Source organism: Theropithecus gelada, chromosome 14 (assembly GCF_003255815.1).
Source record: "Theropithecus gelada isolate Dixy chromosome 14, Tgel_1.0, whole genome shotgun sequence".
NCBI lineage: Eukaryota > Metazoa > Chordata > Mammalia > Primates > Cercopithecidae > Theropithecus > Theropithecus gelada.
The window spans coordinates 62914921-62926935 of record NC_037682.1 but is presented as its reverse complement, the minus strand read 5'-3'; the positions used below and the strand labels follow the sequence as shown (position 1 = coordinate 62926935).

The following is a 12015-nucleotide window of genomic DNA, read 5'->3' as shown; positions in this document are numbered from 1 at the left end:
ACAGAACGTTATTGACACTTAAAATGGTCTCAAGGATGCAGAGTTAATGGCCCTCATCATATCCCTACATAGTTCACCAGTATAGCACCCAAAACACAAAGATCCTACAGAAAGAGTACCTCAAATTCAACCAAATGTTAGCCCCAATTAAACTGTTCTGCCAGATACAGTATCTGCCACAGCACAGTAACACCTGAATCAGCATCTGATTTAATGATCACCATACTGCAGTCATTGATTTGGCAAATATTTTTCTACATCAGGGCAGGGACTTCAAACAGTTCACATCCACATGAAGTAAAACACGATCCATACACATAGTTTTGCCCTACAAAGACTTGGAGCAGTGCTAGGACAGAATGTTCTGATGGAAGTGTTTTGTAATCAGTGCAGTCCAATTCAATGGCCAGTCCCATGTGGCTATTGAACACTTGCAGTGTTGCATGTTGGTAGCTTTAAGGCTCATACACTACAGAGCATGAAGAACAAACACTAAGAAAACGCCCAAGTTTGTTTCATAGATGGATCACAGAGTACGAGCCAAAAAAAAAAAAAAAAAAAAAAAGATGGATGGCTGCTGCATAACTCCATTTAAGCATACCTTGAATGACAATGGAGGGAAATATTTCCAATGGACATATTCAGGTGGAGTCTGGTTGTTCATTGTGAAAAAGCCCTTCATTTCATGGTGAAGCTACACACATATACTAATGTTCAGTGGCAAATTACTTTACTGCTGGTCAATGGCAGGAAAGGAGAAAATAACTGAAGACCTGTAACAAGTTGGAATGCAACAGAGGCATATGAATTGGAGTAGTGCATGAGCATGTCTACAGAAGAGAAGCATCAAAATTGAGTAGATGCTGGGAAGATCCCAGAAATATTTTGAAATTTTGAAGTACCCACTTCGTTTCACACCACAAGAGACCAAAAAAACAATGTGACCAGAAGGGGAAAGATGATTACTGTTACCAAAGTAGCTCTAAAACCATTCAAATTCTATGGCATTGTTGTGCCCATTAATGGCTAGGGCACCAAGAAGTCTCTAGGAGATCCAGCTAGAAACCACAGGGTAAGACATTCCCCACAGACATGAAAAAGACATGGCCTAAACCTGACCTGCTAACCAGAAAGAGCATGATAAGATCCATTAAGTAACATAGAAGCTGGTGTTTCATTGCTCCCACAGGTAGAAGGGCTGAGATCCAGGAAATAGAGACTCTACTGGAAACATGTTCCAGATAGCAAGGTCTTTGAAGGGCAAGAGAAGCGATGTTGAAATGAAAGAGCTCTAGGAGGCGGCACATAAAGGAAGATAACTGTTACAGAAATTCAATTTACCATTCACCAAAATGCCTTGGCTTCTTCCATTTCTGCCCATCCTGGCAGTTTTGAAGTTTTCAGCACCTAACCCCGAGATTAAAGATTCAGATGTGCCGATATCAGATGGAAGATGCCTGTTGAAACCTGTCCCCTCAATTTAACTCTAATACCTCCTGAGGACAAGGTTGACAGTTTAAATCTTGACATGCCACACAGTATCCTTTTTTCCAGCTATCAAGGTAATGGACCAGTTAGAGCATTTAAGGCTTCTTGACCTTGAGGTTTGACACAACTTGAGGTGGGGTGCGGGGTGGCATTATTCGGAGGCATGTCATTCAGGAGAGCCATTGTCTTAATGTCCACTCTGAGTCTAAAGACTCTTGACTAAGACTCCAGCTAGGGTTTGCACACTGGAGCTGCAGTAAGCATTGTCCTGAAACTTCAGGACAGTATTTCAAGGTATATCACTTTCATATTGAACTTTGTATTATTTATTTGTATTATCCCACATGATAAATATAGAAATGTCCCATATTTCCTTCTATTAGCTTTTATTCTAGACCGCTTCCCCTGAGCAGAAAAGGGGAAGCTAGCACCTCACTTCCCAGCTCAGTTCCTGAACTAGGTCTTCTCTGCATCCCAATACCAGTATCTTAGCTACTTCTGTCAGTCACTTGGTCTTTGGGGCCTCTTACTATCTTCCTCTTGATTCCAAATCCTGACATATTATGTGATGGTTAATTTTATGTTATCAACTTGACAGGGCCATGGGGTGCCTAGACACATGGGCAAACATTCTGGGTGTCTGAAGGGTTTCTACATGAGATTAGTATTTGAATTTTTAGATTAAAGCTGGCTACCCTCACTAATGTGGGTGGGCCTCATCCTATCAGTTGAGGGCCTCTGTAGAACAACACAATGGCAGAGTAATTGAGAGCATCCTTCTGCCCGACTGCCTTGAGCTAGGACATTCGTCTTTTCCTACCTTCCAGTCAAAGTCAAATGTTGGCTCTCATCTCGAGCCTAGTTTTTGGACTGGAACTTACACAATCAGCTTTCTTGGTCTTCAGGTCTTCACACTTAAACTGGAACTATACCATCAGCTCTCCTGGGTTTCTAGCTTGCCAATTCCTTGTGGTTCTGTGTGTACAAACATTTTATTGGTTTTATCTAAAGAATCTTTTTTAATCTGGAAAACCCTTCTTGTTTTCCATGTCCTTTCTCTGGATTAACCCCTGAACCCCAGCCCCAAAATCCACCAACCCCCACCCAACCACTTATGGTCTTTTTGTAGGCACAGTAACATGTTTTTATCAGCAAGGATCACTTACTTGGTGGAAAAGAGAGAAGTTTTAAAATTAACTTATTTTAGGTTCAGGGTATGCATGCAGGTTTTTATATGAGTGTATTGTGTAATGCTGAGGTTTGGGATACAAATGATCCCCATAACCAAAGTAATGAGCATAGTACCCAATAATTTAACCCTTGCCCTCTCTCTCATAGTATACTCCAGAGTCTATGGTTGCCATCTTTATGTCCATGAGTACCCAATGTTTACCTCCCACTTATAACATGTGGTATTTAGTTTTATTATTCCTGTGTTAATTCATTTAGGATAAATGGCCTCAAGCTCTATGTTGCTGCAAGGGTCATGATTTTACTCTTTATTATGGCTGCATAGTATTCCATGGTGTACTACATATGTACTACATCTCCCATTCCCCTTCCCAATCAAATCTACCTTTTATGGGAGCCTAAATCGATTTCATGTCTTTGCCATTGTGAATGGCACTGCAATGAACATAGAGGTGCATGTGTTTTGGCAGAATGATTTTTTTTTGGGTATATATCCAGTCAAATGGTAGTTCTAAGTTCTTTGAGAATGTCCAAATTGCTTTCTACAGTGGCTGAATTAATTTGTATTCCTACCAAGTGTTGGTAAGCATTTCCTTTTCTCCACAGCCTTATCAGCATCTGATTTAATAACCACCATTCTGACTGGTGTGAGATGGTGTCTCATTGTGGTTGAGTTGCATTTCTCTGATTAGTAATATTGAGCATTTGTCTACTGGCTGCTTGTATGTCTTTTGAGAAGCATTCATGGTGTCACTTTAATGGTTTTTTTTTTTTTTTTTTTTTTTTTGCTTGTTAAGTGCTTTAAGTTCCTTGTAGATTCTGGGTATTAGCCCTTGTCAGATGCATAGTTTGCAAATATTTTCTCCAGTTCTGTAGGTCTGTTTATTCTGATAGTTTCTTTTGCTGTGCAGAAGCTCTATTAGTTAGGTCTCACTTGTTTATTCTTGTTTCTATTGCAAATGATTTTGGGGACTTCGTCATAAATTATTTCCCAAGGCCAATGTCCAGAATGATCTTTCCTAGATTTTTTTTAGGATTCTTATAGTTTGAGGTCTTGCATTTAAATCTTTAAATCCATCTTAAGTTTATTTTTGTATACGGGGAAAGGTAGGGGTCCAGTTTCATTCTTCTGCATATGGCTAGCCAGCTATTCCAGAGCCCTCCATTGAATAGGGAGTCTTTACCCCATTGCTTATCTTTGTCAACTTTGTCAACAATCAGATGACTGTCAGTATGTGGCTTTATTTCTGTGTTCTCTGTTCTGGGCTGTTGGGCTGAATGTTTTTGTAGCAGTGCATGATGTTTTGGTTACTGTAGCCTTACAGTATAGTTTGAAGTTGGGCAATGTTATGCCTCTGGCTTTTTTTGCTTAGAATTGCTTTGGCTATTCAAGTTTTTTGGTTCTATGAGTTTTAGAATAGCTTCTAGTTCTTTGAAAAATGACATTAGTTTGAAGTAGCATTGAATCTACAGACTACCTTAGATAGTATGACCATTTTAGCGATATTGATTCTGCCAGGCCAAAAGCATGTATATTTTCTCATTAATGTCATCTGATTTCAGCAGTGTTTTAGTCTCCTTGTGGAGATCTTTCACCTCCCTGGTTAGATGTATTCCTAGGGGTGTGTGTGTGTGTATGTGTGTGTGTGTATTGTAAGTGGGATTGCCTTCTTGATTTGGCTCTCAGTTTGAATGTTATTGGTGTATAAGAAGTGCTACTGATTTTTGTACATTGGTTTTCTATGTGGAACTTTGCTGAAATTATTTCAGTTCGAGGAGGCTTTTGACAGTCTTTAGGTCTTCTAGGTCCATGATTATATCAGACAATTTTACTTTTCCTATTTGGATGCCCTTCTCTTGTTCAGTTGCTCTGGCAAGAACTCCCAGTACTACGTTGAATAGGAGTGGTGAGAATGGGCATCCTTGCTGATATGGTTTGGCTGTCTCCCCACCCAAATCTCATCTTGAATTCCCATGTGTTATGGGAGGAACCTGGTGGGGGTAATTGAATAATGGTGGCAGGTCTTTCCCATGCTGTTATGACAGTGAGGAAGTCTCATGAGATCTGATGATTTTCAAAAGGAGTTTCCCTGCACAAACTCTCATCTATTGCCATGTGAGACATGACTTTCACCTTCCACCATGATTGTGAGGCCTCCCTAGCCATGTGGAACTAATACACTTGCCCTGTTCTAGATCAAGGGGAATGCTTCCAGCTTTTGTCCTTTCAGTGTGTGCTTGTGTCCTTTTCACCTGTGGGTTTGTCGTAGATGGCTCATTTTGAAGTATGTTCCTTCAATGCCTAATTTGTTGAGGGTTTGTTACAAAGCAATGTCGAATTTTATCAAAAGTATTTTCTATGTCTATTGCAATGATCACGTAGGTTGTTTAAGTTCTGTTTGATGATGAATCACTTTTATTGATTTGCTATATTGTACCAGCCTTGTATCCCTGGAATAAAGTATATGATTATGATGATTTGACTTTATGTGCTGTTGGATTTGGCCTGCTAGTATTTTGAGGATTTTTGTGTCCATTCTCAGGGATATTGGCTGGTAGTTTTGTTGTCTTTGCCAGGTTTTGGTGTTAGGGTAATGTTGTCTTCATAGAATGAGTTAGGAGGCAAGTCCCTCCTCAATATCCTGAGGTAGCTTCAGTAAAATTGGTACTAGCTCTTTATATGCCTGGTAGAATTTGTCTGTGAATCCGTCTGGTCCAGGGTTTTTGATAGGTCTATTACTGATTCACTTTTAGGACTAAATATTTGTCTTTTTAGGGTTTTAATTTCTGATTCAATCTTGGGAGGTTGTGTTCCCAAAAACTTATGTTTCTTCTAAGTTTTTCTAGTTTGTATGCATGGATGTGTTCATTATAGTCTGATAATATTTTGTATTTCTGTGGGATCAGTTGTAATGTCACCTCTCACCTGATTGCACTTACTTGAATCTTTTTGTTCCTTTGTTACTCTAATGAGCAGTCTAGATATCTTGTTTATCCTTTCAAAAGCCAACTCGTGGTCGATTCTTCGTATGGATTTTTGTGTCTCAATTTCATTCAGCTGATTTTAGTTTTTTTTTTTTTTTTGCTAGCTTTGGGATTTAGTTTGTTCCTGTTTTTCTAGTTGTAGATGTGATGTTAGATGATTAGTCTGAAATCTTTCTAGATTTATTGTAGGCATTAAATACCATAACTTTCAACTGTTTTTGCATCCCAGAGACTTGCATATTGCATTTGCTTACTTATTTCAAGTAATTTCTACCATAATTTTTGTTTATCTAAAAGTTATTCAGAAGCCAGTTGTCTAACTTCCATGTAATTGTGGTTGAAGAGATCTTGGCATCAATTTCTATTTTTATTCCATTGTAGTCCTAGAGTGTATAGTTGATATTTTCTGAATTAAGACTTGCTTTATGGCTGAGCATGTTGTTGATCTTAGATTATTTCCCCCTTTGCTGATGAGATGAACATATGTTTTGTGGTTGATGAGTGGCGTATTCTGTAAATGTCTACTAGGTCAGATTGTTAAATGTCAAATTTAAGTCCAGGATTTGTTTTCTGCCTTGACCTAACACTGCCAGTGGGGTGTTAAAGTCCCTCACTATTGAGTGGCAAAGTCTTCTCATAGATCTAGAAGTACTTGTTTTATGGATCTGGGTGCTGCAATGTTGGGTGCATACATACTTATGATAGTTAAGTCTTGTAGAATGGAACCCTTTATCATTATGTAATTCCCTTTATTGTTCATTTAATGTCTGCTTTATCTGACATAAAAGTGACTCCTTTTTCCCACCCGTATGATTTTTTACAATTCTTTGAGTTTATAGATGTCATATGTATGGGGTCTTGTTTAATCCAACTTGGAACTTTGCCTTTTAAGTGGGGTGAAAAAACTGAGACACTAACAATTCATGTGATTTATTAGGTAGTGTTTGTTAAGCTTATGCTTTTTATATGCTGCTATGGTTTGAATGTGTGTACACCCTCAAGATTCATAAGTTGAGACCAGGTAAGTGTTAGGGCCTTCAGGAGGTAATTGGTAGAATTCTTGTAAATGGAATTAGTGCCTTTATAAAAGGGTACCAGAGAGACCCCTGGTCACTGTTATGTTTGGACTGCAGCTACTGAAAGTGCATGTTAGGTTGGGCAGTATTTTCTTACTCCGAGGGCACTGCTGCATTCCTTGAAGGGCATCCCTTGAGGCCAGACACCTACAGTACCCTATAGCAAGGTCTTTTATCACCTTCTGCCAAGGAGTGGTCATTACTACCCATCACCACACTAGACAGCACTGTTAGTGGGTGGTTGGCCTGGTGTATGAAGACATCCTCATCTAAGTTAAAGGCTCTGTAGAAGTTTATAAGGATATTTTTGGATTATGTTTCCTATCATGAGCCATCACAATCTGAAACACAGGAGTCTTTATTTTACCCTGAATCAAGATAAGCTTTTCAAAAGAAAGGCAGCCACAGGTGACGATGGCTAGCTTTGCTGGTTTGACAGTCTCAGTATGTGATGAAAGGCATCTGTGAGCTCCTGAATTAAAGGCATAGCTCTGCCCTCAGTCAGGCAGAAGTAGCTATTCATGCAACCCCTAGGAAAATGCTTTGAAAGCCCTTTAAAGCAATAGGCAACTATGAGTCCTTTACAGGAAGGGCACTTAGATTTTTTTTAAACAAGTGTAAGGGTTATAGTTTTGTTACATGGATAGTGGTGAGGTCTGGGTCTTTAGTGGTCATCACCTGAATGACATACATTTTTACCATTAATTTATCATCCATCTTTTCCCCACCCTTCTGGGTCTCTAGTGTCTGTCATTCTACCCTATATAGCTGTGTACACTTAGGTTTTACCCGTCAACAAGGGTCTCAATGTACTTCATGACTTCTGCCTCTATCAGGGTTCTTCCATTCTGAGGGCAGAAATGTCTTGGAGATTGAAGGAAGATAACTTTTAGGATCAGCATCACCATCCCATTTACTGGTCCAATTCCATCCCCTAGCCATGTACATTTCAGAGGTATTGTTGCTTAGAGCAGAGAACATTGAAGTTAAGTGGAGACCCCTCAAACTGTAGGCTGAGGAACATCAAAGCAGAGATCCCTATTAGAAAGCGAGGTCAAGAAATCTGTAGGTTCTACATGAAGTATGGAAAAGAACTTGTGGGTCTAGGGTCCCATAAGAAAAGCAAGATAACAGTGTGATGATCAATTCTAGTCTAGAATTTTGGGGTCATGAGGGATCCTGAACAAACAACTAAGAAAGAGTAATCTCAAGGACTAAAACATCTAGGAACCCTTTCTTGAAAACACCTAGGAACCCAAGAAAGTATGTAGTAAGAGGGACCATGTATACTTCTATGAAATGAGTTGTAAACTTCGTTTTGTTTTGCGACAGTTTTGCTCGTCACCCAGGCTGGAGTGCAATGGCACGATCTCGGCTCACTGCAACCTCTGCTCCTAGATTCAAGTGATTCTCCTGCCTCAGTATCCTGAGTAGCTGGGATTACAAGCTCCCACTACCAGACCTGGCTTTTTTTTTTTTTTTTTTTTGAGATGGAGTCTTGCTCTGCTGCCAGGCTGAAGTGCAGTGGTGCAATCTTGGCTCACTGCAACCTCTGCCTCCCAGGTTCAAGGGATTCTCTTGCTTCAGCCTCCTGAGTAGCTGGGACTACAGACATGTACCACCATGCCCAGCTAGATTTTTTGTATTTTTAGTGGAGATGAGGTTTCACCATGTTGGCCAGGATGGTCTCGATCTCTTGACATTGTGATCTACCCGCCTTGGCCTCCCAAAGTGCTGGGATTAAACGCGTGAGCCACCATGCCCGGACTGGATTTGTAAGCTTGAATGGCAAAGAGGAAGCAATGAACAGTGGCTATGAGCACACTAGGGATATGTCCATTTCCCAGTAAGTCACTCCTTAGCCTTGTGGTCTCCCAATTTCCATCAAGACAAGGGGAATCAACCTAAATGAATACCAAACGGTCTTCTAAGTCTTAATCCACCAGAAAGGTCAATTGAGAGAGAAGGGAGAGAAGAAAACTTAAGTCATAATAATGGAACTCTCATGTTCTGAAAAAAGGCTTTGTTAGGGAAAAAAGCCTTAGCCAAGGCAAGCATCCTAGAAAGTGAAATAACATTTAGTCCTTCCTGAGAGAATATTTGAATGGCTTCAGAAAAGAAAGCTATAAAATAAGTAAAGGCATCAAGAGGATGGGGTATGTATGTATAAGCAAGTTCCTTCTGATGGGGAATATTTTGAGTTGGTTGGAAAGTAGCTCACAACCTTCCCTATCAATAATGGTAAGGCCAGTTTGTGCCTGAGTCATAAGTGAAGCTTGAGCCAACCAGAGGTTTTGTTTTTTTAAAAAAAACAAACAGTTTCACTCTTGTTGCCCAGGCTGGAGTGCAATGGCGCAATCTCTGCTCACTGCAACCTCCTCCTCCCAGGTTCAAGCAATTCTCCTGCCTCAGCCTCCTGAATAGCTGGGATTACAGGCATGCACCACCATGGCCGGCTAATTTTGTATTTTTAGCCGAGATGGGTTTTCTCCATGTTGGTTAGGCTGGCCTCGAATTCCTGACCTCAGGTGATCCGCCTGCCTTGGCCTCCCAAAGTGCTGGGATTACAGGCGTGAGCCACCACGCCCAGCTGAGAAGGTCCTTCCTCTAGCCTTCTGTTGTAAGGGACGTTAAGCCTATGAATTAGAAATAGCCTTCCTAGTGAAAGCAGGGTTAATGCTCCTATCCCAGCTTCTTAGTGAGGCCCTTCTTTAGAAACTGTTCCCAGTCTGGGGTTATTCCAATGGCCCCACAATAACCACAGGAAGAAAGTGGTGAGAGAAAGGATGAGCTTTACCAGAACTAAGAAGTATTTTCTAGTATTTCACCAGCCCAAAGCATCTCAGTTCAGTGCCGATTTTCACTGTTTCATTAGTGAAAGTGAGTAATGTTGAGCTTGTTCCAGTCTCACTTCCTGGGCAAGTCGTGGGATTATGAGAGACATGGAAGGAAATGGGACTAAACCTAGGTCCCTTATTCATTTTGTCTCTCTCACAGACAATCAGCAGGGAATTTCTTATCTCCTAAAGGAAGCAGAAACAGAAAAAGCTGAAAGAAAGACACAGACAGAAAGGAAAAACCTAAGAAGTCTCCCAGTCTCTACCCAAACTACTCAGACCCCACCCACCTCATTTCAGTCAGTGGCTTACAGAGCCTACAGACAGTTGAAGTTTAACTTAAGTAGAAGGTGAGAGAGCGCCATTGGTCAGAGTTCTTGAAGCCTGGATTAGCTGGAGCCACGGAGTCTCCTGAACCCACTAAACCAGAAGCAAAGTGGCAGCTGAGAGCTGGTGTTGATTTTTTAAATTGGGAGACTCCTGAGTGTGTCCACCTGTAACTACGGTATCATAATTCACCTTCCAACATTTAACATCAGGGTTCACAAGAAAAAAAAAGTTGCAATTGCCAGACATGGGCTAGAATCTTAAACTTGACAGTAAAATAATGAACTCTGAACATTGTGAAATATACATCACTCCCTAGATTCTAGATCAGATCTAGAACCAACTCAGAATAAAGACACATAACCAATATTAGTTAACTTTCAGTGAATTTTTCCTCTCTATCAAAAACTATCTTTTAAACTAGCAAAAGAAGAAGAAAAGGGAAGCATATGGTTTAGCATGGTAAGGACTCTCCTGCCGTAATTGTGTTCAGGACAACTTAGAAAACAGTCTTCTGGGTCCTCATTTCCAGCCTGTCAACTTATAATCACACTTGAGAGTCCATTTTCTGGGACCATTCCTGCTATCAACTGTCTTAAGTTGGGTTCCTTAGAAACTGACTTTGAGACTTTTCCATGCTGAAAGTTTATCAGAAAGTAAGCTCAGAAACAATGTCTCCATAGGTGCAAAGGAGGCAGAATTTTGCAGAGGGAGGTGAATTACAACGCAGTTTCATCAGACTTCCCAGCTGATTTACGAGAAACTTGTCCTGAGTTAGGCAAGGGAGTCAGGCCTTTAAACTCACCATCAACTAGTCATTAAATACAATCATTGCAAATGGAGGGTGGCTAATTTAGGGTAATATAGCTCCCTTTGGCTGAAGATAATTCCTGGAAAGAAATGTAGGTGTGAACTATCAGCAGCTGACACTCCCAGCTTATGAGGTAATGAGTGCTTCAAGGGGGATCTGTGTGGAGCGACACAGTTTACAACTGGGGAAAGTCATATCTGATTAGTCTTCTGAGAGGACTTGAGATGGGTGTCAGATCTCAGGGTTTGGGTCCAGCCCATGCTGAAGTCTGAGGGGAATGGATGGATGAACAGAACACTCGGCGGTCCGTAGGCAGGTGAAAGATGATTTCATTCAGCAGCAGTTCTTATTAACAACTTTCTCACACTGTCCACCTTAACTCAACTGTCTGCTCTGGCTCTGTGGCTCCTGCCACCCCCATGCCTGCAGCTGCATGGCTGGCTCTCCCTTGCCTTCAGGGTCAGCAGCTTACCTCTTTCTCTGGGCACCAGCGTGAGCCATGTTGTGGGGCCCCTCTGTCCATCTGCAAGATGGACAGCTTTGCCTGTCTTTCTCTGGGCCCCAGCACCATGTTGAGTTAAGCCAAGCCCCAAAAGCCCCTGTACAGTGTTAGCAGGGCGATTATACCTTTTACAGACAGTAGTGGCTCAGAGTCAAGTATGAAGTTACACAAACAATCTATATAACAAGTAGAAGTGTGCACCTGTCCAACAAACTCGCTGAATCATGCAGGCCTGGATATCTGCCTTGGCTTATTCCTTGACCAAAACACATCCATATACCTTACAATGGGTAAAGGGAATAAATGGTCAGACTTTTCCTGATGATAGAATGGACTCTCCCATTGTTGCTCCCATGCTTCTTATCATAGTTCCTGTTTGTTAAGAAATTATGAAACAGGTAGAATAAAATTAAACATAATTTAAAAATATAATGAGGACCAAAAAATAAACAAAAGTCAGTAAGAACCAATATAAGCCAACATAAAAATATATTCACCTTCTCAATTTTGATTTTTAAAAGATCCAGGCATAAAATAACAGAACTAAAATAACAGAGACAAATTTGGAAAATACATTTAAAGCTTGCTTAAAATGTGCTTGTATTTATTGATTAGCTTTTTAGCAATGGAAACTGTAGAGAAGGACACACATAGAGAGCCGGAAGTGATAGATTCTCCTGGCAGGAGGCCAAAGACCTTAAGTAATTGATGTGTCTTGACCTGAACCTCAATCTCAAGAGACTCATTAAGCTCATCCATCTCTAAGGATATTCTGCTGTTTGAACGATTCTACTGCAT

General features: G+C 40.7%; 1 protein-coding gene across 1 annotated transcript; it reads right to left on the bottom strand.

The window, feature by feature from the left end:
- Positions 1-259: 259 nt before the first annotated feature.
- C14H11orf40 (chromosome 14 C11orf40 homolog) lies at positions 260-11268 on the bottom strand (the record flags this gene model as incomplete). The annotated part of the gene is given in 7 exon segments (XM_025355814.1): positions 260-319; positions 321-406; positions 409-469; positions 1115-1139; positions 1141-1251; positions 6892-7052; positions 11194-11268. Coding segments are annotated over 7 exon segments (579 nt in total), but the record flags the coding sequence as incomplete, so codon positions are not given.
- Between the last annotated feature and the right edge of the window lie 747 nt (positions 11269-12015).